Raw genomic sequence first — 27339 nt, forward strand, 5'->3', positions numbered from 1 at the left:
GTTCTTCACGCCTACTTGCCTGGACCCTTTCTGTTGAAGAGACTGGGAATTGAACCTGGGACCTTCTGCTTACCAAGCAGATGCTCTGCCACTGAGCCACAGCCCCATTCATGGCTCTCCAGGGTCTCAAGCTGAGGTTTTTCACGCCTATTTGCCTGGACCCTTTTTTGGCGATGCCAGGGATTGAACCTGGGACTTTCTGCTTACCAAGCAGATGCTCTACCACTGAGCCACCATCCCTCCCCAAGCTCGACCTCCCAAGTTCTTCTGACTGTCCCCGGCCCAAGAGATGCCCCATCTTGCCTCTACCAGGGCCAGGACTTTCTTGGTGCTGGCCCCGACCTGGTGGAATCAGCTCCCTGTGGGGATCCGGGCCCTCCCTGGCTTGCTGGCCTTTTGTAGGGCCTGTAAAACGGAGCTGTTCTGCTAGGTCTTTGGATGAGACAGCAGGAATCTATTTATCAGTCGGTTGGCTTCCCCCCTACTGCTCTGCTGCTCTACTGTTCTGTGATGCTGTATTGCGGTACTATTTTGTGCTATACCACCTTGCCGCCGGGTCATCTTGCTGAATCGTCTTGCTGCGCTTTGATGAATGTTGTAATTGGTGTTATGATGATTTTATTGTGATGTTACTTCTATTTGCTGTACTCCGCTCTGAGCCCCCAATAGGGGAAATGGGTAGAATATAAATAAACTAATAATAATGATAATAGTAATTATGGGAAAGGGCAGGCTATAAGTTAACAGAAATAAATAAATAGGTTTGGAACACTTTCCCTATGAAGAAAGGTTAAAACGCTTGGGGCTCTTGAGCTTGGAGAAACGTCGACTGCGGGGTGACATGATAGAGGTTTACAAGATAATGCATGGGATGGAGAAAGAAGAGAAAGAAGTCCTTTTCTCCCTTTCTCACAATACAAGAACTCGTGGGCATTCGATGAAATTGCTGAGCAGTCGGGTTACAATGGATAAAATGAAGTGCTTCTTCACCCAAAGGGTGATTAACATGTGGAATTCACTGCCACAGGAGGTGGTGGTGGCTACAAGCATAGCCAGCTTCAAGAGGGGGTTAGATAAAAATATGGAGCAGAGGTCCATCAGTGGCTATTAGCCACAGTGAGTGTGTGTGTGTGTGTGTGTGTGTGTGTATATATATATATATATATATTGGGGGGGGGCCACTGTGTGACACAGAGTGTTGGACTGGATGGGCCGTTGACCTGATTCAACATGGGTTCTCTTATGTTCTTATGTGACACAGAGTGTTGGCCTGGAGGGGCCATTGGCCTGATCCAACAGGGCTTCTCTTATGTTCTTATGTGACACAGAGTGTTGGACTGGATGGGCCATTGGCCTGATTCAACATGGCTTCTCTTATGTTCTTATGTGACACAGAGTGTTGGACTGGAGGGGCCACTGGCCTGATCCAACAGGGCTTCTCTTATGTTCTTATGTGACACAGAGTGTTGGACTGGAGGGGCCACTGGCCTGATCCAACAGGGCTTCTCTTATGTTCTTATATGACACAGAGTGTTGGACTGGAGGGGCCACTGGCCTGATCCAACATGGCTTCTCTTATGTTCTTACGAGACACAGAGTGTTGGACTGGAGGGGCCATTGGCCTGATCCAACAGGGCTTCTCTTATGTTCTTAATAAATAAATAAATAAATTACTTGGATGGGAGACCTCCTTGGAATGCCGGCAATTGGGTGGCAGGGGCAGGCTTTATTCAGCCACCTCTCTAGATATTGTCCAGGCCCCTAGTAGAGGGCAGTCACCAGAGTCAGTCACATGCACACAAGTGGCTGCCATTGCACGGACATAAAATAATATAAAACTGCACAAACGCAAGAAGGATGGTTTCTGCAAACCTGAGCAGCGCTCCAACTTTGCAGAAAATTACTTCCTGCGTCAGTGCGGTCCCAATCCTCAGATTTAAGTCTCTGCAGATAAAGGGGGGGGTGCACGTCGTTATTACATCTACAGATACATTAAGAGAGTCATTTCACAGTACGCCAGGCAAGCGATTCGATGAGCTCTCCTCCGGTACGGAAAGGGGAAAGCGGCAAAGAAAGGTCTTCATATCCCGAACCGCAAGATATGCAAAGAGGACGACAAGACAACGTGAAACCGTTACCTGTTTTGGTGAGCAAAAGGTTATCCAAATGTCGGTCCCCCACGCCGAGGATGTACGTTATCACACAATAGCCGGCTGGAACGAAATGCAAATCGTCAGAGGCAAACTGAGATTGCTTCCCTAGGAAATCATAAGAAATGCCACAAGACGCCTGGGTCTTATCTGCTGCCTACAGTGATGTCTCGTGTCCTAGATAGGTTCAGAATGTGATCTGCAAATGGAACTTTTCACATTGGCCAAGATTTTGTGGGGGAGGGCTGGTTATATACCAAGGGTCCATCCAATGGCAGCCATTGATGCTGTTTTTCCTGGCGCCTACAGACGGGGCTTTAAGAAGAAAAGGATGATGATATTGGATTTATATCCCACCTTGCCCTCTGAATCTGAGCCTCAGAGTGGTCGCAATCTCCTTTACCTTCCCCCCCACGCACACACACACGCAACAGACACCCTGTGAGGTAGGCAGGGCTGAGAGGGCCCTCACAGCAGCTGCCCTTTCAAAGACAGAGACTCAGAGCGGCCTACAATCTCCTTTCCCTTCTTCCCCCCACAACAGACACCCTGTGAGGTGGGTGGGGCTGGAGAGGGCTCTCACAGCAGCTGTCCTTTCAAGAACAGAGTCTCAGAGCGGCCCACAATCTCCTTTCCCTTCCTCCCCCACAACAGACACCCTGTGAGGTGGGTGGGGCTGAGAGGGCTCTCACAGCAGCTGCCCTTTCAAAGACAGAGACACAGAGCGGCCTACAATCTCCTTTACCTTCCTCTCCCACAACAGACACCCTGTGAGGTGGGCGGGGGCTGAGAGGGCTCTCACAGCAGCTGCCCTTTCAAGGACAATCTCTGCCAGAGCTGTGGCTGACCCAAGGCCATTCCAGCAGGTGCAAGTGAAGGAGTGGGGAATCAAACCCGGTTCTCCCAGATAAGAGTCTGCATACTTAACCACTACAGCAAACTTGCAAGGAGGGCAAAATTAAAATTGAATGAACGAACGAATAAGCAAACGAACGCTAGTGGATGGTGTTAGAAGAAGACGACTGCAGATTTATACCCTGCCCTTCTCTTTGAATCAGAGACTCAGAGCGGCTCACAATCTCCTATATCTTCTCCCCCCACAACAGATACCCTGTGGGGTGGGTGGGACTGAGAGAGCTCTTTACAGCAGCTGCCCTTTCAAGGACAACCTCTGCCAGAGCTATGGCTGACCCAATCCATTCCAGCAGGTGCAAGTGGAGGAGTGGGGAATCAAACCCGGTTCTCCCAGATAAAAGCCCACACACTTAACCACTACACCAAACTGGTTTAACCCAGCAAGACTTCTGATTGCTCACTGGAGATTTTCAGCTGTGTAGATTTTTTTTTTTTTTAACGTCGCTTCAGCAGCAGCTGCCATCGCAACTCAAAAATCTTCACTATGTGACTGAAGGTAAGGGCGGTGGCCATTTTGGGGTTAGCTCCACATCCTGAGACAGCCATTTTTGGCAGACATTTTGTGACTACATTCACAGTGCAGTGTTAGAATTCTAAAGGTGCCCATAGGCTCAAAAAGGTCAGGAACCCCATTAAATACTTCCATTCGCCCCAACAAAGTTCAATTTCAGGTGACTTCCACACATCACCGACTGTCACACTAGTGTTCTACCATGCAAGGCACTGTGGCAGTGCACGACTTCAACAGTGTGAAATCAATGTGCAAATGCAACCTTACTCTCCAACTAGAACGGATAGAAGGAAGTCCTTCTTCACCCAAAGGGTGATTAACACGTGAAATTCACTGCCACAAGAGGTGGCGGCTACAAGCATAGACAGCTTTAAAAGAGGATTGGATAAATATATGGAGCAGAGGTCCATCAGTGGCTATTAGCCACACAGCATATTGATGGAACTCTCTGTCTGGGGCAAGTGATGCTCTGTATTCTTGGTGCTTGGGGGGCAACAGTGGGAGGACTTCTGGCCCCACTGGTGGACCTCCTGATGGCACCTGAGTTTTGGCCACTGTGTAACACAGAGTGTTGGACTGGATGAGCCATTGGCCAGATCCAACATGGCTTCTCTTCTGTTCTTAAGAGCAGAGGTCCATCAGTGGCTATTAACCACACAGCGTATTGATGGAACTCTCTGTCTGGGGCAAGTGATGCTCTGTATTCTTGGTGCTTTGGGGGGGGGGGCAACAGTGGGAGGGCTTCTAGTGTCCTGGCCACACTGGTGGACCTCCTGATGGCACCTGGGTTTTGGGCTACTGTGTGAAACAGAGTGTTGGATTGGATGAGCCATTGGCCAGATCCAACATGGCTTCTCTTCTGTTCTTAAGAGCAGAGGTCCATCAGTGGCTATTAACCACACAGCGTATTGATGGAACTCTCTGTCTGGGGCAAGTGATGCTCTGTATTCTTGGTGCTTTGGGGGGGGGGGCAACAGTGGGAGGGCTTCTAGTGTCCTGGCCACACTGGTGGACCTCCTGATGGCACCTGGGTTTTGGGCTACTGTGTGAAACAGAGTGTTGGATTGGATGAGCCATTGGCCAGATCCAACATGGCTTCTCTTCTGTTCTTAAGAGCAGAGGTCCATCAGTGCCTATTAGCCACACAGCGTATTGATGGAACTCTCTGTCTGGGGCAAGTGATGCTCTGTATTCTTGGTGCTTTGGGGGGGTGGGGCAACAGTGGGAGGGCTTCTAGTGTCCTGGCCCCACTGGTGGACCTCCTGATGGCACCTGGGTTTTGGGCTACTGTGTGAAACAGAGTGTTGGATTGGATGAGCCATTGGCCAGATCCAACATGGCTTCTCTTCTGTTCTTAAGAGCAGAGGTCCATCAGTGCCTATTAGTCACACAGCGTATTGATGGAACTCTCTGTCTGGGGCAAGTGATGCTCTGTATTCTTGGTGCTTGGGGGGCAACAGTGGGAGGACTTCTGGAGTTCTGGCCCCACTGGTGGACCTCCTGATGGCACCTGAGTTTTGGCCACTGTGTAACACAGAGTGTTGGACTGGATGAGCCATTGGCCGGATCCAACATGGCTTCTCTTCTGTTCTTAAGAGCAGAGGTCCATCAGTGGCTATTAACCACACAGCGTATTGATGGAACTCTCTGTCTGGGGCAAGTGATGCTCTGTATTCTTGGTGCTTTGGGGGGGGGGGGGGCAACAGTGGAAGGGCTTCTAGTGTCCTGGCCCCACTGGTGGACCTCCTGATGGCACCTGGGTTTTGGGCTACTGTGTGAAACAGAGTGTTGGATTGGATGAGCCATTGGCTGGATCCAACATGGCTTCTCTTCTGTTCTTAAGAGCAGAGGTCCATCAGTGCCTATTAGCCACATAGCGTATTGATGGAACTCTCTGTCTGGGTAAAGTGATGCTCTGTATTCTTGGTGCTTTGGGGGGGGCAACAGTGGGAGGGCTTCTAGTGTCCTGGCCCCACCGGTGAATCTCCTGACGGCACCTGGGTTTTGGGCTACTGTGTGACACAGAGTGTTGGACTGGATGGGCCACTGGCCTGATCCAACATGGCTTCTCTTATGTTCTTACATTCCCCACTGACTCTACGTAAAACTGCACTGCACATTCCTTGGCCCCCTCCTCTACCAAAAGGGAGGCTGCAGCCAAGAAATCCGAAGGAGACTGAGGCTGGGAAAGGGCAGTCGTGAAGGAGCTAGAAAAGATCCTTTAGTATTGGAAGGGGAACGTTGGAAATACGCATTGTAGTTTTCAAGCCCACCTGGGAAAAAAACAAGAACAGTTCCATGGGGAATAACACAAATTAATGTTAACATGGTTGTGTAAACCTCTGGCTTGTCACAGGAATCCCAAAACAGTGGCACCTAAGAACACAGTGGGAATTCGCCCCTGAAAAATGAAGATCCAGGGCTTCTGGGAGGGCAGGAACACAGTTCCGGCTGGCTTTGTGTCAGGGGGTGTGGCTTAATATGCAAATGAGTTCCTGCTGCGCTCTTTCTACCAAAAAAAGCCCCTGGACTGAAGGCCTGGAGTATGATATGTTTATATTGCAATAGACAGCCATGTAGAGAATGCTTAAAACTGTGGCCAGTTTGGTCTAGTGGTTAAGTGTGCAGACTCTTATCTGGGAGAACCGGGTTTGATTCCCCACTCCTCCACTTGCAGCTGCTGGAATGACCTTGGGTCAGCCATAGCCCTCCCATTGTCCTTGAAAGGACAGCTTCTGTGAGAGCCAGTTTGGTGTAGTGGTTAAGTGTGCGGACTCTTATCTGGGAGAACCAGGTTTGATTCCTCACTCCTCCCCTTGCAGCTGCTGGAATGGCCTTGGGTCAGCCATAGCCCTCACACTGTCCTTGAAAGGGCAGCTTCTGTGAGAGCCAGTTTGGTGTCGTGGTTAAGTGTGCGGACTCTTATCTGGGAGAACCGGGTTTGATTCCCCACTCCTCCACTTGCAGCTGCTGGAACGGCCTTGGGTCAGCCATAGCTCTGGCAGAGGTTGTCATTGAAAAGGCAACTTCTGTGAGAACCCTCTCAGCCCCACCCACCTCATAAGCTGTCTGTTATGTGTGTGGGGGGGAGGTAAAGGAGATTGTGAGCCGCTCTGAGATTCAGAGTATAGGGCAGGATATAAATCCAATATCATCTTTTTCTTTGACTCTTGGACTTAAGGTTTGTGCCATCTGACACAAGTCTTGAAAACGTGTTCGATAGCAAAGCTAGTTTTCTTGCTTTTCTGCTGTGTGACTTTAGAGCTATGTGCTGCCTGCAGAATGAATCTTTTGTCTCGACAGAAATTAAATAAAACGTTATACTTAAAAAAGAAAGAAAGGTTTGGTCACTTGCATGGAACAACCAGGTTTTGGATTTTTATTTTTTTTTTGAGCAGGAGCACAGCTTCGGGTGCCTTGGCGTCAGGGTGTGTGGCCTAATATGCTAATGAGTCCCTGCTGGGCTTTTTTTACAAACAAAGAGGCCCTGTGAAGACCTATGGGGTAATTCATACCGTATGTTCCCCAGGACTATGTATGGGTATGGAAGTTGGACAATGATAAATGCTGATATGTTGATTCATTTGATATATGGTGTCAAAAGGGAGAGTGCCAGTTTGGTGTACTGGTTAAGTGTGCAGACTTTTATCTGGGAGAACCGGGTTTGATTTCCCACTCCTCCACTTGCACCTGCTGGCATGGCCTTGGGTCAGCCATAGCTCTGGCAGAGGTTGTCCTTGAAAGGGCAGCTTCTGGGAGAGCCCTCTCCAGCCCCACCCGCCTCACAGGGTGTCTGTTGTGGGGGAAGAAGATATAGGAGATTGTGAGCCACTCTGAGACTCTGATTCAGAGAGAAGGATGGGTATAAATCTACGGTCTTCTTCTTCCCCACTCTTCTACTTGCAGCTGCTGGAATGGCCTTGGGTCAGCCATAACCCTAGCAGAGGTTGTCCTTGAAAGGGCCGCTTCTGGGAGAGCCCTCTCAGCCCCACCCACCTCACAGGGTGTGGGGGAGGAAGGTAAAGGAGATTGTGAGCCGCTCTGAGACTCTTCAGAGTGGAGGGCGGGATATAAGTCCACTATCTTCATCTACCACACAGGGTCTCTGTTGTGGGGGAGGGAGGTAAAGGAGATTGTGAGCCGCTCTGAGACTCTTGAGTGGAGGGTGGAATATAAATCCAATGTTGTCATCTTCTTCTTAAACAGATACCATGGACCGCAAAAAAAAAAAAAAGCAAAAAACTATCAGCGGGTTCTAGATCAAACCAAGTCTGAACCCTTCCTTAAAGTTAAAATGACCAATCAAGTCTACTAAGATCCCTGGCCTCACAAATAGAGCAAGGTTAGACTACCTCCTCTCTGACATAAACCCTAAAATCACCTATGATTATGAGGCTGCGGAAGATGTACATTAACCAGGTTTGAATACTGGACCTGAATAAACGGTATATTTTATATCTCTCTTCTCTGCTTGTAAAAAAAAAAGAAAGATATTGGATTTATATCCCGCCCTCCACTCCGAAGAGTCTCAGAGCGGCTCACAATCTCCTTTTCCTTCCCCCTCCCCACAACAGACACCCTGTGAGGTAGATGAAGATATTGGATTTATATCCCGCCCTCCACTCCGAAGAGTCTCAGAGCGGCTCACAATCTCCTTTTCCTTCCTCCCCCACAACAGACACCCTCTGAGGTAGATGAAGATATTGGATTTATATCCCGCCCTCCACTCCGAAGAGTCTCAGAGCGGCTCACAATCTCCTTTTCCTTCCTCCCCCACAACAGACACCCTCTGAGGTAGATGAAGATATTGGATTTATATCCCGCCCTCCACTCCGAAGAGTCTCAGAGCGGCTCACAATCTCCTTGACCTTCCTCCCCCACAACAGACAGCCTGTGAGGTAGATGAAGATACTGGATTTATATCCCGCCCTCCACTCAGAGTCTCAGAGAGGCTCACAATCTCCTTTACCTTCCTCCCCCACAACAGACACCCTGTGAGGTGGGTGGGGCTGAGAGGGTTCTCACAGCAGCTGCCCTTTCAAGGACAACTCCTACAAGAGCTATGGCTGACCCAAGGCCATGCCAGCAGGTGCAAGTGGAGGAGTGGGGAATCAAACCCGGTTCTCCCAGATAAGAGTCCGCACACTTAACGACTACGCCAAACTGTATATAAGAATGCATACATTTCAACTTTTAATTTTTAACTTTTGTATTTTTTTCTTCTGTACATGGACGATCGAATGACTGTAATAAATATGACTGACTGACTCTATCGTACTTTGGTCATATTATAGGAAGACAAGAGTCACTGGGAAAGACAATCGTGCTAGGATAAAGCAGAAGGAAATGAGGAAAACCCCTCAGCCCCTGGGCAGTCACTCACCACAGCTCTTGACATATGTGTCCATCACCTCTGCGCTTATCCCGTGGGGCCCTGTTTCACTCGGAGCATGTTTCCGGAAGAAGTTCTGAGGGGGGGAGAAAAAAGAACATCGGGATGTTTGTTTCACACCCTCATTCCTCCCCAAAGCTCCCTGAAAAATCTCCAGAGGCGGTTCACAACGGTTAAATAATTTGGTATATGCTTTCAGGTGCATGGACATTGTATGCACAAATTTGGAAACAAGACAAAATATCAGAAATATGGGAATGGACTTTGAAACTTACGCATTGGAGTGAAGCGGACAAACTTATGAGAATCTTAAAAGAATTAAGATTGAAAGAAATTTAAAAATGATTGGGGATAGCTTCAAAAATTGATTGAAAAACTATGGAACGTTAAAGGACCTTTGGTGATTTATGACAATGACTAATCTTTAAAGAAACGATGTATGGATTAAAAGATAATGATGAAGAAGAAATACCATGAAGACGGACTATAAGTTTTGAGTTTTTTAGAGAAAGATCTTCTAATAGACAAAGCTTATTTACCTTATAACAAATGAGATTAAATAATAACATGGGGACGTTAGATAAGGGGGAACATGCATTGTCGGAGGTCACAAAAGGGTATGGGGGGGGAAATGTGATATATGTGTACGGACATTTAACGACAAATGAAAATGTGCTATTACTATATATTACAGTAAAATGTTTTGAAACCAAAAGAAAAAGAAAAGAAAAAAGAAAAAGAAAAACCAAACTCCGTTTACAGCCTTGGTGAAAATCTATTACCATTTGCAACGAGCAAAAAAGAACAAAACCATACCGACCTTAAGTGGCAGGCAAGGCCAAATGCACAAAGATCCCATTAAAACAAAAACCTGGCCGCTAACATTAAGCAAAAAGAACAATCAAGCAAATTACTTCTTCTTTTTTTTAGCTGTCGACGACATGACTTAGCTTACATCTGGCAGGATTTCCTTAACCTCCGCCGAATTTAAAATTTGCGTCTCGACAGCGCACTCAAGGGCCCCTCTCTTCCCCTTGAAAGAACCTGCTCCCCATCTTGTTGGAACTTAAAATGCAGAGTTATTTGCATAATTACCGAGAGGGTTAAATGCTTCAGAAGTAGATGTATTTCCCCCCCCCTTTTTTTTTTGTGCCCGGGTAGAGAAATTTAAATCACATTAGCAATGCAAAACAATTGCGAACCGAGGTGTGAGAGAGAAACGGCAAATGGGCCATTGTGTACTTTTATTTGTGGGCGGTAGGGGGAGAGGGGAGATGCACGTTCAAGGTTATAATTAATTCCGACGAGAATCGGCCTACAAATATCGCCGAGAAAGAGCCCAGACAGAGGTTCCATCTTCCGGAGAGCCAGTTTGGTGTAGTGGTGAAGTGTGCGGACTCTGATCTGGGAGAACCGGGTTTGATTCCCCACTCCTCCACTTGCACCTGCTGGAATGGCCTTGGGTCAGCCATAGCTCTGGCAGAGGTTGTCCTTGAAAGGGCAGCTGCTGTGAGAGCCCTCTCCAGCCCCACCCACCTCACAGGGTGTCTGTTGTGGGGGAGGAAGGGAAAGGAGATTGTGAGTCACTCTGAGACTCTTCGGAGTGGAGGGCGGGATATAAATCCAATATCTTCATCTACCTCACAGGGTATCTGTTGTGGGGGAGGAAGGTAAAGGAGATTGTGAGCCGCTCTGGGACTCTTCGGAGTGGAGGGCGGGATATAAATCCAATATCTTCATCTACCTCACAAGGTGTCTGTTGTGGGGGAGGAAGGTAAAGGAGATTGTGAGCCGCTCTGAGACTCTTCGGAGTGGAGGGCGGGATATAAATCCAATATCTTCATCTACCTCACAGGGTGTCTGTTGTGGGGGAGGAAGGTCAAGGAGATTGTGAGCCGCTCTGAGACTCTTCGGAGTGGAGGGCGGGATATAAATCCAGTATCTTCATCTACCTCACAGGCTGTCTGTTGTGGGGGAGGAAGGGAAAGGAGATTGTGATCCGCTCTGAGTCTCTGATTTAGAGAGAAGAGCGGGGTATAAATCTGCAATTCTTCTTCTTCTTCTTCTTTTTCAATATTATTGTAATACGGTTATATGAAGATCGGGAGCTGTGTTTGTCTGGCTGCAGCAGTGGGAAAGAGCAAAAATGTAGCATCATCGCTAAGGCTAACAAACTTTGCAACAGCCTATGGCTTCTTGCGAGTCAGTGCTCACAAAGTATCCGAAGAAGCGGGCAGCGAGTCACAAAAGCTCATACCCTGTCACAGATGTTGTTTGTCTTTAAGGTGTAACCGAAGGAGCCCCGCGGCACAGAGCAGTAAAGCTGCAGCACTGCAGTCCTAAGCTCTGCTCACGACCCGAGTTCAATCCCCGGTGGAAGCCGGGTTCAGGTAGCCGGTTCGAGGTTGACTCAGCCTTCCATTGTTCTGAGGTCGGTCAATTGAGTACTCAGCTTGGTGGGGGGGGAAGTGTAGATGAGTGGGGAAGGCAACGGCAAACCACCCCGCAAAGAAGTCTGCCGTGAAAATGTTGTGATGCGACGTCGCCCGAGTTGGAAACGACTGGCGCTTGCACAGGGGATTAACTTTTACCTTTTTAAAAAGGTGTAACTGAACTCTTGCTTTTTTCTGTGGTTATTTTATTTAAAAAAAACATATGTGTATGTGTGCAAACATGACTGTCTACACATGGAAATCATGTTGACCTAGGGATTCCCAATCCCCGGTTCCAGTGGGGGAACCCCCGTTTTCCCAGGCCCCACCTTGCCCCCAGCCAGCCACCATGTGCCTTTAGATCTCAGGAGGTTTGGAACCTGCAAATACCTTTAAAAAAAAGAGTGTGTGTGCGCCTTTAAATTTGAGCAGAAAGTTTGAGCTTCTCTTGTTTGCAAGACTGAACATTATACTTACAGGGGTTTTGCAAGACAGATTTTTGAATAGGCCCTACACTGAGAGAATTGGCCCTTGTGGCCTTAACAGGATTGATAAGATCCTTTCACGCTCCGCACATTTTTTTTTGAGATGAGGGGTTGCTATATTAAGCCTTTATTCAACGAATCGTCCCGCCATGCTCTGGAAACCCTGGTTCTCTGGCTCGGTGATAAGGATCCAAAGATCACTGTAGGAATTGTGAAATAAATCTCAGTCCTTTTAGCCTGGGAAGGAAGGAAGGAAGGAAGGAAGGAAGGAAGGAAGGAAGGAAGGAAGGAAGGAAGGAAGGAAGGAAGGAAGGAAGGAAGGAAGGAAGGAAGGAAGGAAGGAAGGAAGGAAGGGAGGGAGGGAGGGAGGGAGGGAGGGAGGGAGGGAGGGAGGGAGGGAGGGAAGGAAGGAAGGAAGGAAGGAAGGAAGGAAGGAAGGAAGGAAGGAAGGAAGGAAGGAAGGAAGGAAGGAAGGAAGGAAGGAAGGAAGGAAGGAAGGAAGGAAGGAAGGAAGGAAGGAAGGAAGGAAGGAAGGAAGGAAGGAAGGAAGGAAGGAAGGGAGGGAGGAAGGGAGGGAGGGAGGAGGGGAGGAAGGAAGGCAGGAAGGAAGGCAGGAAGGAAGGGAGGGAGGGAGGGAGGAAGGAAGGAAGGAAGGAAGGAAGGAAGGAAGGAAGGAAGGAAGGAAGGAAGGAAGGGAGGGAGGGAGGGAGGGAGGGAGGGAGGGGAGGAAGGCAGGAAGGAAGGCAGGGTGGGAGGAAGGCAGGGTGGGAGGAAGGCAGGGTGGGAGGAAGGCAGGAAGGCAGGGTGGGAGGAAGGCAGGGTGGGAGGAAGGCAGGAAGGGAGGAAGGAAGGGAGGGAGGGAAGTGAGGAAGGAATGAAGGGAGGGAGGTCTTCTGCTGTTCAAGATTCGTGCATCAATGAGCTTCTAAGGGTATAAAAGGAAAGACTAGGAAGACAGCACATAAGCTGTCCCATAGCAAGTCAGGCTGCTGGTCCACCCAACCCCTCAGCATCGTCCTTTCTCTCAGTCAGAAAGCCAGTTTGGTGTAGTGGTAAAGTGCTTGGACTCTTATCTGGAAGAACTGGGTTTGATTCCCCACTCCTCCACTTGCACCTGCTGGCATGGCCTTGGGTCAGCCATAGCTCTCATCTGGGAGAACCAGGTTTGATTCTCCACTCCTCCACTTGCAGCTGCTGGAATGGCCTTGGGTCAGCCATAGCTCTTGCAGGACTCGTCCTTGAAAGGGCAGAGAAGCTCTCTCAGCCCCACCTACCTCACAGGGTGTCCGTTGTGGGGGGTGGAGAGAGGTAGAGTAGATTGTGACTGCTCTGAGACTCTGGGGTTCAGAGTATAGGGCAGGATATAAATCCAATATCTTCTTCAGTCAGCAGTCTCTCAAGGGTCCCAGACAGAGCAAAGCTCCATCCCCAACACACTGGGACATGTGACTTCCCCCCCCCACATGCAAACATGTGCTCCACCACTCAGTCAAGGCATCTCGTATGTCCACCTTACAATAGCCAAGGCGCCCATGTTGAGACACAAACCTGTATGCTTTCCTCGGTAGCCAGGACTTCTGCGACTGGAACGGATTGAATAAACTGCATGAAACCTGCAGAGATGGAGAGAAAACTTCAGAAGGAGCTAAGCTTACCCGAAAGGGCTAAGTGGAGGAGAAGGTCCTTCCCCTTTTTTTGTATCAAACACTGCGGTTTTTCTGTAGCAGCAGCTCCTTTGAGCATCAGGAGCCTACTGGGCTCTTATTACAGGGCCTATTGTAAGCTCTTGGGGGATTGGCTACATCAGGGGTGTGTGGCCTAATATGCAAAGGAGGTCCTGCTAGAATTCCTTACAGGGCTCCTCTCACAGGGCCTGCTGTAAGCTCCAGGAGGACTGGCTACATCAGGGGTGTGTGGCCTAATAGGCAAAGGAGGTGCTGCTAGAATTCCTTACAGGGCTCTTCTCACAGGGCCTGCTGTCAGCTCCAGGAGGATTGGCTACATTAGGGGTGTGTGGCCTAATATGCAAAGGAGGTCCTGCTAGAATTCCTTACAGGGCTCTTCTCACAGGGCCTACTGTAAGCTCCAGGAGGGACTGGCTACATCAGGGGGGTGTGGCCTAATAGGCAAAGGAGGTCCTGCTAGAATTCCTTACAGGGCTCTTCTCACAGGGGCCTGCTGTAAGCTCCAGAAGGATTGGCTACATCAGGGGGGTGTGGCCTAATATGCAAAGGAGGTCCTGCTAGAATTCCTTACAGGGCTCTTCTCACAGGGCCTGCTGTAAGCTCCAGGAGGACTGGCTACATCAGGGGTGTGTGGCCTAATAGGCAAAGGAGGTCCTGCTAGAATTCCTTACAGGGCTCTTCTCACAGGGCCTGCTGTAAGCTCCAGGAGGATTGGCTACATCAGGGGGTGTGGCCTAATAGGCAAAGGAGGTCTTGCTATAATTCCTTACAGGGCTCTTCTCACAGGGCCTGCTGTAAGCTCCAGGAGGACTGGCTACATCAGGGGTGTGTGGCCTGATGCGCAAAGGAGTTCCTGCTACAGAAAAAAAAGCCCTGTATTTCGATCTGAAACAGATTTCCACAACCATAAGATCAGAGCCTGAAATAACCTTCCCCTCCTTCTCCTTCCATACACCCCCTCCCTCCCTGCCTGCCTTTTCTTAAACATAGAGCTAACAAAGAGTTCTGGCTATTCTGTGTTATTTTCCTGGGCTGTGAGCAGCTCTCAGCTGTCAAAAGGGCAAGGTAGAAGCGTCTTAATAAATCCATAGCAACCAATGAAGCCACCTCACCGTGCTTCGTGCTCGTCGCCAAGACCTTGTACGGGGTTAACTTCAGATCCAGATTCTCCTTGCGCAAGAGCTACAGATGGAAGGAGAAAGGTAAAGAAGAAGGCAAAGATGAGCCAACGTTTCACAGAATCATCTGACTTTGCTTACGAGAATGTGATGAAAATCTCCTTCTTTGGAGAACATAAGAGAAGCCATGTTGGGTCAGGCCAGTGGCCCATCCAGTCCAACACTCTGTGTCACATAAGAACATAAGAGAAGCCATGTTGGGTCAGGCCAATGGCCCATCCAGTCCAACACTCTGTGTCACATAAAAACAGAAGAGAAATCATGTTGGGTCAGGCCAATGGCCCATCCAGTCCAACATTCTGTGTCACATAAGAACATAAGAGAAGCCACGCTGGATCAGGCCAATGGGCCATCCAGTCCAACACTCTGTGTCACATAAGAACATAAGAGAAGCCACGTTGGATCAGGCCAATGGGCCATCCAGTCCAACACTCTGTGTCACATAAGAACATAAGAGAAGCCATGTTGGATCAGGCCAATGGCCCATCCAGTCCAACACTCTGTGTCACATAAGAACATAAGAGAAGCCACATTGGATCAGGCCAATGGCCCATCCAGGCCAACACTATGTCACACAGTGGCCAAAAAAAAACACAGCTGCCATCAGGAGGTCCATCAGTGGGGCCAGGACTGTGCGCCCCCCCCCAAAGCACCAAGCATACAGAGCATCACTGCCCCAGACGGAGAGTTCCAACAATACGCTGTGACTAATAGCCACTGATGGACCTCTGCTCCATATGCTTATCCAAACATATGTTGTTTAGGTTTTTAAGGAGGATTTTAAGCAGAGGTTAGGTGGCCATCAGGCAGAAATGCAGATTCGGTGAACTTAACAAAGGATAAGTGGTACCACACTATTAATAGAAAACAACAAAAATAACTGTAGCAAATATAGAAAACTCACACAACATTTCTAATATTCCAAACAACTTCAAAACTACACAATACAGAAGATACCAAGTAGTACAAAAAATCCATTCAGCAAGGAACCAGAAATCCACTATAATTGTTAGTTCAGCCTTTCATAACGTTCCAAAACTTATTTCCTTCTGGAGTCCAGTTCTCTTGACGTAGTCTGGCCGAAAGGATAGGAGAACTTGGTCCTTCCTTATGCGCTTGCCGACTAAACACACGTTTCGCCCAAAGGTGCTTTTCTGAAGCCAGTATTTCTGTACAAAAATCAAACTGACATCAACAAAGTGTTGATGCGCCTGTGCTTAGCGAGGATTGTCTTTAGTGACGCAAAGAATAAAGGCTTGCACACAGCAGTGTTAAAACCACTATATACAATATATTTACACCTCCCACTCTCCAATCCGACAGAATGCTCCGCTGCACCTCCACCACACATATCCCACACACAGTAAAGTGTCTTTGTACATTTATACATCAGGTCCAGCCAGGTAACCAATCAGCTTCCTGCTGAGTCATGCTGACATTGCTCAGGCTGATGCAATCTGGCAATCAGCCACCTTCTGTCACTTAGATGGCAGTTCAGTTACTTTCACTTTCCCAGCACGTGCTAGAAACTGCTAGCCTTTGCATACAACTGACACAAAGTCCTCTCTTATATGATTCTCAAAAGGCACCAACTCTGTGACTGAACTAACAATTATAGTGGATTTCTGGTTCTTTTGGGGAATGAATTTTTTGCACTCCTTGGTATCTCCTGTATTGTGCAGTTACGGAGTGGCTAGAATATCACAAATACTGTGTGAGTTTTTCTCTATTTGCTACACAGTTGTTTTTGATATTTTGTATTCGAACTCAGGCAGATGAAGAAGAAGAAGAAGAAGAAGAAGAAGAAGAAGAAGAAGAAGAAGAAGAAGAAGAAGAAGAAGAAGAAGAAGAAGAAGAAGAAGAAGAAGAAGAAGAAGAAGAAGAAGAAGAAGAAGAAGAAGAAGAAGAAGAAGATGATGATGATATTGGATTTATATCCCGCCCTCCACTCCGAAGAGTCTCAGAGCGGCTCACAATCTCCTTTCCCTTCCTCCCCCACAACAGGCACCCTGTGAGGTAGATGAAGATATGGGATTTATATCCCGCCCTCCACTCCGAAGAGTCTCAGAGCGGCTCACAATCTCCTTTACCTTCCTCCCCCACAACAGACACCCTGTGAGCTGGGTGGGGCTGGAGAGGGCTCTCACAGCAGCTGCCCTTTCAAGGACAGCCTCTGCCAGAGCTCTGGCTGACCCAAGGCCATTCCAGCAGGTGCAAGTGGAGGAGTGGGGAATCAAACCCGGTTCTCCCAGATAAGAGTCTGCACACTTAACCACTACACCAAACTGGCTCTGGGAAGAGGGAGGGCAGGTAGGGATGAGTCGGGGCATGGTTTGCGTGGCCCTTTCTTACATGCCCTTTCTTAATGCCAATTGCCACTTTGGGGTCAGGAAGGAACTTTCCTCCAAGCCAGACAACAAGGAACAGAACCAGGGATCCTGGAGGTTTTTGCCTTCTTCTGGGCACAGATCACCGGAGGTCCAAGTTTCTGCCTCTGCATAGTGCCAAAATGTGGTGGAAACTATTGGCATTCCACTCGAAGGCTTTGAAAATCTGGCCCTGCCAGCTCAAGCGCCTCAATTTTGTTGAATGAATTAAACTAAAACGTTTTAATCGAATCTTGAATAAATGTTCCTGGTTTGAATTTTATGCTTTGCCTCATTGCTCTTTTTTTGTCGCTGGTTGCAAAAGGTCTCTTCTCCCTGGCTGATTTAAGCTCTTTTACGGTAAATTCCTAGACGGACAAAACAGAAATCTGTCACCTTGTCCATGAGTGAAATAATCTGAAGGATGAGCTGATCTTGCCGCAAATCATCCCCGTGTTTGAATATTACAGGATATTTGCCCCCATCTTCCGTCTTGAAGAACAGCTGGGCAGGCATGAGGGCACTCTAGTGGATAGAAAGAAGGGGAAAAAATGTAAATACTTTTTTTTTCCTTTCAATTTTTCTTGATTTTTTTTAATATGTAGATATTTGAAAACGAAAACATTCAACAGAAAGAAGGGGGGAAAGGTTACGGTCATCTGGAGGGATTTTTTTTGGTAGCAGGAGCTGCTCTGCAAATTAGGCCACGCCCCCCCCGATGTAGCCAATCCTCCAGGAGCTTACAGGGCTCTCAGTACAGGGCCTACTGTAAGCTCCAGGAGGATTGGCTACATCAGGGGTGTGTGGCCTAATATGCAAAGGAGGTCCTGCTAGAATTCCTTACAGGGCTCTTCTCACGGGGCCTACTGTAAGCTCCAGGAGGATTGGCTACATCAGGGAGGTGTGGCCTAATAGGCAAAGGAGTCCTGCTAGAATTCCTTACAGGGCTCTTCTCACAGGGCCTGCTGTAAGCTCCAGGAGGACTGGCTACATCAGGGGTGTGTGGCCTAATAGGCAAAGGAGTCCTGCTAGAATTCCTTACAGGGCTCTTCTCACAGGGCCTGCTGTAAGCTCCAGGAGGATTGGCTACATCAGGGGTGTGTGGCCTAATAGGCAAAGGAGGTCCTGCTAGAATTCCTTACAGGGCTCTTCTCACAGGGCCTGCTGTAAGCTCCAGGAGGACTGGCTACATCAGGGGTGTGTGGCCTAATATGCAAAGGAGGTCCTGCTAGAATTCCTTAGAATTCCTGCTACAAAAAAAAAGTGCCGGTCATCTATGAGTAAAAAAGCAACCAACATAGATTTGATCCTGGGACTTATAGTTGCCAAAGGGTCACGGATTCCATCCAAAGAGATAAAGCACAATCTTCATATCATCATCTAAGATGAAAGTCCTATATTAAAAGAGGCAATACATATAGCCATTCGTTTTAACTGACTTGAATCTATGGAGCATGGAACAGGGGTCACTGGGTATCCAGCTCAACATTAGGAAGACCTTCCTGACTATTAGAGCGATTCCTCAGTGGAACAGGCTTCCTCCTCGGGAGGTGGTGGGCTCTCCTTCCTTGGAGGTTTTCAAACAGAGGCTGATGGCCATCTGACAGCGATGAAGATCCTGTGAATTTAGGAGGAGGTACTTGTAAGTTTCCTGCATCGTGCAGGGGACTGGACTAGATGACCCTGCAGGTTCCTTCCAACTCTATGATCCCATGAGTCAATCCCAATTGTGTGACAAGATTATTACAGAACTAAGTTTGAGTCCAGTGGCACCTTTAAGATCAACAAAGTTCAATTGTGAAGAAGCATGCATACACACGAAAGCTCAAATTCATTTTGCCACCTTAACGTAACTTGATTTCTGTTATTTAACCTATCCTGATAGATCACTGATCACACCGCTACATCTTGGAACTACAGCTGTGTTTAATGTACCCTGATTTACCTCTCCCGCGTTCTTTACTGCACTGTGTTTTGTAAGTAATCGGTTATAAAAGCTTCAAGTTATCATTTCTTATACTACCTGTCCGCAAAAGGTAAAGGTAGTCCCCTCTGCAAGCACCAGTCGTTTTCGACTCTGGGGAGACGTTGCTTTCACAACGTTTCCACGGCAGACTTTTTACGGGGTGGTTTGCCATTGTCTTCCCCAGTCATCTACACTTTCCCCCCCCAGCATTTTACTGACCTCGGAAGGATGGAAGGCTGAGTCAACCTGGAACCGGCTTCCTGAACCAGCTTCCTCTGGGATCGAACTCAGGTCGTGAGCAGAGAGCTCTGACTGCAGTATTGCAGCTTTACCACTCTGCGCCACAGGGCTCCTGTTGGTATCCTTGTTTATATATCATTTATTTATTGTAACTCTTGTTACAAACAGGAGACTCACGGAGCAGAGCGGTAAAGCTGCAGTACTGCAGTCCAAGCTCTCTGCTCACGAACTGAGTTTGATCCCGGCAGAAACTGGTTTCAGGTACCTGGCTCAGCCTTCTCTCTTTCCGAGGTCGGTCAAATGAGTCCCCAGCTTGCTGGGGGGGAAAGCGTAGATGACTGGGGGAGGCAATGGCAAACCACCCCGTAAAAAGTCTGCTGTGAAAACGTCGTGATGTGACATCACCCCAGAGTCAGAAACGACTGGTGCTTGCACAGGGGACTAACTTTATCTGTTTTAATGAACAATAATAATTTAAAAAAATAATTAAAACAATTATTGCTAACATCTGAACAAATTCTGAAATGTTGCTTAGAGAGAGTGTGTGGTGACAAAGACGGACAGAAATGTGCCTCCAGATATATTCTCATGACTACATTCGCACATCTCAGGATACCGTGTGATTGTGCTATAGCAATAGCTCAGTTTTGCTGTATGGACAAGCCAATCCACTTGCCAGTGATTGGTATAGCACAGGCCTGGCCAAACTGTGGTTCGGGGTGGCCAAACTGTGTCCCTAATCCCTCCCTCCCTTCCCTCCCTCCCTCCCTCCCTCCCTTCCTTCCTTCCTTCCTTCCTTCCCTCCCTCCCAACTCTCAAACGGGTCCAGAGGAGTCCTATGAGGAAAGGTTGAAGGAGCTAGCATGTTTAGCCTGGAGAGGAGGTGGCTGAGAGGTGACAGGATCACCATCTTCAAGTACTTGAAGTGCTGTCCTATAGAGGATGGTGTGGAATTGTTTTCCGTAGCCCCAGAAGGTAGGATCAGAACCAATGGATTGAAATTAAATCAAAAGAGTTTCAGGCTCAACATTAGGAAGAACTTCCTGACCGTTAGAGCGGTTCCTCGGGAGGTGGTGGGCTCTCCTTCCTCGGAGGTTTTTCAACAGAGGCTAGATGGCCATCTGACAGCACTAAAGATCCTATGAATTTAGGGGGAGGTATTTGTGAGTTCCCTGCATTGTGCAGGGGGTTGGACTAGATGAACCTGGAGGTCCCTTCCAATACTATGATTCTATGCTTCTATCTGATCATTATGCCTTGCAGCTCTCCAACAGCTGACATTTATTCTATGCGGCTCTTATGTTAAGCAAGGTTGACTACCCCTGAAGTGTATAGAGGGATTAAGGGAAGAGTCTGGGGAAGACTCTGTATGAAGGGTCAAGATAAGTGGAAGGTGATCACTAATAATGAGATCACCTATACAGAAATCTTTTATGTAAAATTCTAGTGAGAAAGCGACAGTAATATAATCAATTATACTGCAACCTTTCTTAGAAATGAATGTAAAATCCCCCGAATGAGAAAATTCAGCCCTGAGCCTGCTTCGGTGGGGAGGGCGGGATACAAATAAAATGATGTATGTATATATGTATGTTTCCAAACCATTTAACCAAACCCTATTGTGTTGGATACAAAATTTGGTAAAGCAAATGCCTGCCAAATTTGAATAGCTATCTTTAGATTGCCTCCTATAGGAAAAAAAAGGTGGTAAGGTATCATCTAGATTGAGGTTAAGGGCCTTAGAAAAGATTTTATCATCATTGCCCACAATCTCCTTTATCTCCCTCCCCCACAACAGACACCCTTTGAGGTGGGTGGGGATGAGAAAGCTCTCACAGCAGCTGCCCTTTCAAGGACAACCTCTGCCAGAGCTATGGCTGACCCAAAGCCATGCTAGCAGGTTCAAGTGGAGGAGTGGGGAATCAAACCCTGTTCTTCCAGATAAGAGTCCACACACTTAACCACTACACCAAACTGGCAAAGAAAGGAGGAGGAGAAGAAGAAATTGGATTTATACCCTGCCCTCCACTCTGAGCATCTCAGAGCGGCTCACAATCTCCTTTCCCTTCCTCCCCCACAACAGACACTCTGTGAGGTGTGTGGGGCTGAGACAGCTCTGACAGAAATTGCCCTTTCAAGGACAACCTCTGCCAGAGCTATGGCTGACCCAAGGCCACGCCAGCAGGTGCAAGTGGAGGAGTGGGGAATCAAACCCGGTTCTCCCAGATAAGGGTCCGCACACTTAACCAGTACACCAAACCTGATATAGGGTTTCCACTGCAGCTCTCACGGCTGCAATGGTGACTTCAGGAACCTATCTCAGTGCCTGGTGGGTGGGGACAGGTAGGGCTTTTAGCCCAGCAAGGCTTCTGGTTGGTCAGTGGAAATATGATTGACTGTGTAGATTTTTTAATTGACAGTTTTGACAGCAGCTGTCCTTACTCCACAGGGAATCATTACCATGCAACTAAAGATAAGCCATGGGAGTCACTTTGTGGATATCTCTGCCCCTTGCGGCGGCCATTTTGCGGCAGCCATTTTGCGGCTGCTCTCACCAGGCCGTGTCACAATCTCAAAGATGCCTGCAGGCTCAAAAAGGTTAGGGATCTCTGCTATAGCACAACAACGATGTCCAGCAACGCGCGGATGTAGCCTAAGGAAGATTAGAAACGAACACAAAGAGGGAAAGGACTTTGCCGTCTAACAGAAACTTAAAAAAAAAAAAAACGCTAAAGAAAGGATACCATTAAAGGCAATTAGCTGTCCACCCTCATTAACTTAGCAAAGAAGCCAGCCCTATTTAAAATGCCCTTTTCGAACAGCCCTAATTTGTTTAGCAAGCAATTTGTCCCTCATAAAAAGGACAGGGAGAAAAATCAATGGCTGTCTGCACAGATATTTATTGGTCTCGTTTATGTCGTCCGGTCCACCACCACCACCCTGCCTTTTTCATTGCAGCACAAACCAACAAGACATATGCCTAGATAGACTATTGGGGCAAGGACACTAGAAGCCCTTTCACTGTTGCCCCCCCAGGCACCAAGAATACAGAGCAACACTGCCTCAGACAGAGAGTTCCAACAATACCCTGTGGCTAATAGCCACTCATAGACCTCTGCTCCATATGCTTATCCAATCCCCTCTTGAAGCTGGCTATGCTTGTAGCCTCCACCACCTCCTGTGGCAGTGAATTCCACGTGTTAATCACCCTTTGAGTGAAGAAGCACTTCCTTTCATCGGTTCGAACCTGACTACTCAGCACTTTCACTGAGTGCCCAGAATTTCTTGCATTGTGAGCAAGGGAGAAAAGTACTTCTTTCTCAACCCCGCGAATAATCTTGTAAAACTCTATCATGTCACTCCTCAGTCGTCATTTCTCCAAGCTCAAGAGCCCCAAACACTCTAACCTCTCTTCATAGGGAAAGTGTTCCAACCCTTTAATTGTTCTAGTTGCCCTTTTCTGGACTTTTCCCAATGCTATAATATCTTTTTTGAGGTGCTGTGACCAGAATTGTACACAGTACTCCAAATGAATTGTACTCAGTATTCCAAATGAGACTACACCATCGATTTATATAGGGGCTGTGGCGGAACCGGCCCGATTGTGCCTTCAGACCCGGTCCCGTCAGCTCCCTATTGAGTCGCCAACTCCTGGAGGGAGCTATTTCTCCTCCTGCCCCTTGGGCGCGCTGCCACTACCTGCTCAGTCACGGGGTTCAGATTGAGAGGAACAGGACTCCCAATCCCCCTCTCCCGCTATGAGGCTAGGCCTCCAGGTCCTCTGCCACCCTGGTCTTGGGTTTCACAGAGACCTCAGCGCTTCTTTGGGGCACCCCTGGAGGATTGGCACCTTATCCAACTGCATGCCTTCCCCCTTCCCCGGGGCCCCCTTCTCAACACAGCGTGGTCTAAAGCGGTCTGGGGATCTATGTGGTACAGAGTTTGACTGCCAGCATTTAAACAGTAAAAATATATTTATTCAAAAAGAGAAAAAGATAGGGAAAGAAAAACAAAACAAAAACAGTTGCATTTAAAAAAGTAGCACAGCACAGCAAACAGCATGACAAAGGAAAGGTGTTTATAAACGCTTTCTACTGTCCCTGGTCTAAGCTTGTCCTGTCTTGAGAATTACTTACTTGGTCTGCCTGCCTGGGGCCTCCCAGGCAGGAGCCTCCATGCTCACCACATGCTCGCTCGAGCCCCAGTTCCAATCTGCCCTCTCTTCCTGCCTAACACATGCCAAGAACAAAAGCACTTCCTGCCCCTCTAGGAGATTTTACCCCTAGAGTTGTTGGTTTGGCTCTGGAAGGGAGGGAGGGGGAGTGCGGGGAAGGCTACAAAGCTTGCTGAGGAATTTACTGATCCCTGCCAATGAAGCACCACCACTGACTAAAATGGAATTTCTCCACAGGGGCGTTATGATACTGGCTGATTTGTTTTCAATTCCCTTCCCTAATAATCGCCACCAAAGTCTTCAAAAGCCAGCCAACACCCAACTCACAAGAAGCATGGTCCAGAAGACAGAGCTGTGCAGCTTACCTTGAACAGGGTGGCTTTCTCTGGGATTATTCCTTTAATCTTCACCTGCGGCTCTAGAGGCAGCGGAATGGGTTCCATGTCTGCCAAGTTCATCTTTTCATTGTCGGCCAACAAGGCCTGTAGCCGCTCGTTCTGTAAAAGGAGGAGGGCGATTCAGTGACCGCATTTACACGTAAAGAAGGACGCACAAACAAAACCTCATCTCATTCAGTGAGGCAAAAGACAGGACGCTGTATGATCAGGATGTGGACACACAAAGTTGCCTTCTACTGAATCAGACTCATGGCCCATCAAAGAGTGGTTAACACAAAGAATTCACTGCCTCAGGAGGTGGTGGAGGCTACAAGCATAGACAGCTTCAAGAGGGGACTGGATCAACATTTGGAGCAGAGGTCCATGAGTGGCTATTAGCCACAGTGTATTGATGGAACTCTCTGTCTGGGGCAGTGATGCTCTGTATTCTTGGTGCTTCTGAAGGGCAACAGTGGGAAGGCTTCTAGTGTCCTGGCCCCACTGGTGGACCTCTTGATGGTTTTTTGGCCACTGTGTGACAAGAGTGTTGGACTGGATGGGCCATTGGCCTGATCCAACATGGCTTCACTTACGTTCTTATGTGACACAGAGTGTTGGACTGGATGGGCCACTGGCCTGATCCAACATGGCTTCTCTTATGTTCTTATTTTCAATATCGTGTATTCAGGCTGGCAGCAATTCTCTAAGGTCTTAGGCAGAGGTCTTTCCCATCACCTACTGTCAAGCCTTTTCACTGGAGATACTGGGGATTGAACCTGGGACCTTCTGCATGCCAAGCAGATGCTCTACCACTGAGCCAGAGTGAGGGGCAATTAAAGGACTGTGTTGCAAGAGGTGCAAATGTGACAACTAAGGTTGTCTAAAGAACTGAATTATTATCTCACAAGTTCAATAATGCATCAGAAGGCATTACAAAATCATAGAGTTGGAAGGCACCTCCAGGGTCATCCAGTCCAATCCCCTGCACAGTGCAGGAAATTCACAAATACCTCCTCCTAAATTCACAGGGTCCTCATTGCTGTCAGATGGCCATCCAGCCTCTGTTTAAAAATCTCCAAGGAAGGAGAGCCCACCACCTCCCGAGGAAGCCTGTTCCACTGAGGAACCACTCTAGTGGTCAAGACATTCTTCCTAATGTTGAGCTGGAAACTCTTTTGATTTAATTTCAACCACTGGTTCTGGTCCTACCTTCTGGGGCCACAGAAAGCAATTCCACACCATCCTCTATAGGACAGCCCTTCAAGTACTTGAAGATGGTGATCCTATCACCTCTCAGCCACCTCCTCTCCAGGCTAAAGATGCCCAGCCCCCTCAACCTTTCTTCATAGGACTTGGTCTCCAGACCCCTCACCATCTTCGTCGCATCCCCCCCCCCCCCGACCCATTCCAGCTTGACTATATCCTTCTTAAAATGTGGTGCCCAAAACTGAACACAGTACTCCAACTGAGGTCTTACCAGAGCAGAGTAAAGCGATACCACCACATCACATGATCTGGACACTAAACTTCTGTTGATACAGCCCAAAATTGCATTGGCCTTTTTAGCCACCGCAACACACTGTTGACTCATGTTCAGCGTGTGGTCCATTAAGACCATATGCATTTTGGCAAAAGCAGGAATTATTCTTGCATTCGGACATTTTGATATGGACAAGAAAGATGGGGGGAGGGGAGGGGAACACAGACAACCTTCTTCTTCCGATTCCCACTTTCCCGCTGCACAGCTTTCATGAGATGCACCAGTCGGTCCACAAACGTCTGCTGGGCTGCCAACGAAGAGCGCATCACCCTGACAGACTTATCTCCCTGCGGAAACATTGAGGAAGACAAAATTAGTTCCTTCTGCTGTAGTCGTTTTGCCAAGAACGGGCAACGGCAGTGATTATCGCTCTCCAAAAGGGCAGATCATTAGCGCTGATGCTTGCTCAATGGAGAACGCTTCTCGATCCACCCTGACCCCCTTTTCTTTTTAGTAAAGTGTAATCAAGAAATTGCTGTATGCTGGGAGCTGCAGCCTGACCTTTCAAGCTCTTTTATAACAGTGTCAACAACAATCATTGCCGATTCGTCTCTTGGTGTGACACAGGTCAATTTATACTTGAAGGAGGGGGAGGGGGTGAGGAGAGTTTCTAGAACTCTTAATTGGGACAGATCAAGTTTGTAAGCCATGTTAAGTCTTGTCTGTAGCAGCAAAAAAAGAGCAACAGTGCAGTAGCACCTTAAGGACTAGAAAATTTGTGGCAGCTTCTGTGAGTCACTGCTCACTTCTTCAGTGGGGAGGGACGGTGGCTCAGTGGTAGAGCATCTGCTTGGGAAGCAGAAGGTCCCAGGTTCAATCCCCGCCATCGCCAACTAGAAAGGATCCAGGCAAATAGGCATGAAAAACCTCAGCTGTTCAAGGGGAGGAACAGTGGCTCAGTGGCAGAGCATCTGCTTGGGAAGTAGAAGGTCCCAGGTTCAATCCCTGGCATCTCCAAAAAAGGGTTCAGGCAAATAGGTGTGAAAAATCTCAGCTTGAGACCCAGGAGAGCCGCTGCCAGTCTGTGAAGACAATACTGACTTTGATGGACCGAGGGTCTGATTCAGTATAAGGCATCTTCACATGTTCATGTCTAAGGGGAGGGACAGTGCTCAGTGGTAGAGCATCTGCTTGGGAAGTAGAAGGTCCCAGGTTCAATCCCCGGCATCTCCAAAAAAGGGTCCAGGCAAATAGGTGTGAAAAACCTCAGCTTGAGACCCTGGAGAGCCGCTGCCAGTCTGAGTTAGACAATACTGACTTTGATGGACCAAAGGTCTGATTCAGTATAAGGCAGCTTCATATGTTCATATATGTTCAGTAGAAACGAACAAGGCAAAGTTCCAGCGGCAGCTTAAAGACTGGAGCCCTGTGAGAAAAGGTTGAGGGATTTGGGGAGGGGTCAATCAGGAGGAGGAGACTGCAGATTTATACCCCACCCTTCTCCCTGAATCAGAGACTCAGAGCGGCCTCACAATCTCCTATATCTTCTCCCCCCACAACAGACACAATTTGAGGTAGATGAAGATATTGGATTTATATCCCACCCTCCACTCCGAAGAGTCTCAGAGCGGCTCACAATCTCCTTTCCCTTCCTCCCCCACAACAGACAACCCTGTGAGGTGGGTGGGGCTGAGAGGGCTCTCACAGCAGCTACCCTTTCAAGGACAACTCCTACAAGCGCTATGGCTGACCCAAGGCCATGCCAGCAGCTGTAAGTGGAGGAGTGGGGAATCAAACCCGGTTCTCCCAGATAAGAGTCTGCACACTTAACCACTACACCAAACTGGCTCTCAGGAGGAAGTGGAGCAGATTGGATTTATACCTTCACTAGCCAAAGGAGTCTCAGAGCAGATTACAAATCTCTTTTCCCTTCCCCTCCCCACTACAGACACCCTGTGAGGTTGGTGGGGCTGAGAGAGCTCTGAGGG

General features: G+C 48.2%; 1 protein-coding gene across 1 annotated transcript in view; it reads right to left on the bottom strand.

Moving 5' to 3' along the window:
- LOC132570176 (phosphatidylinositol 3-kinase catalytic subunit type 3-like) overlaps nucleotides 1-27339 on the bottom strand; it is a 181059-nt gene that overhangs the window by 39486 nt on the left and 114234 nt on the right. Inside the window, exons 15-21 of the mRNA XM_060236610.1 lie at nucleotides 25582-25698; nucleotides 23860-23991; nucleotides 17511-17639; nucleotides 14683-14752; nucleotides 13434-13498; nucleotides 8960-9044; nucleotides 2011-2213 (exon numbers count right to left, since the gene is read on the bottom strand). Coding sequence (XP_060092593.1) covers nucleotides 2011-2213; nucleotides 8960-9044; nucleotides 13434-13498; nucleotides 14683-14752; nucleotides 17511-17639; nucleotides 23860-23991; nucleotides 25582-25698 — 801 coding nt within the window. The remainder of the gene's footprint in view (nucleotides 1-2010; nucleotides 2214-8959; nucleotides 9045-13433; nucleotides 13499-14682; nucleotides 14753-17510; nucleotides 17640-23859; nucleotides 23992-25581; nucleotides 25699-27339) is intronic.

Source organism: Heteronotia binoei, chromosome 4, assembly GCF_032191835.1.
Source record: "Heteronotia binoei isolate CCM8104 ecotype False Entrance Well chromosome 4, APGP_CSIRO_Hbin_v1, whole genome shotgun sequence".
NCBI classification, from domain to species: Eukaryota; Metazoa; Chordata; class Lepidosauria; order Squamata; family Gekkonidae; genus Heteronotia; species Heteronotia binoei.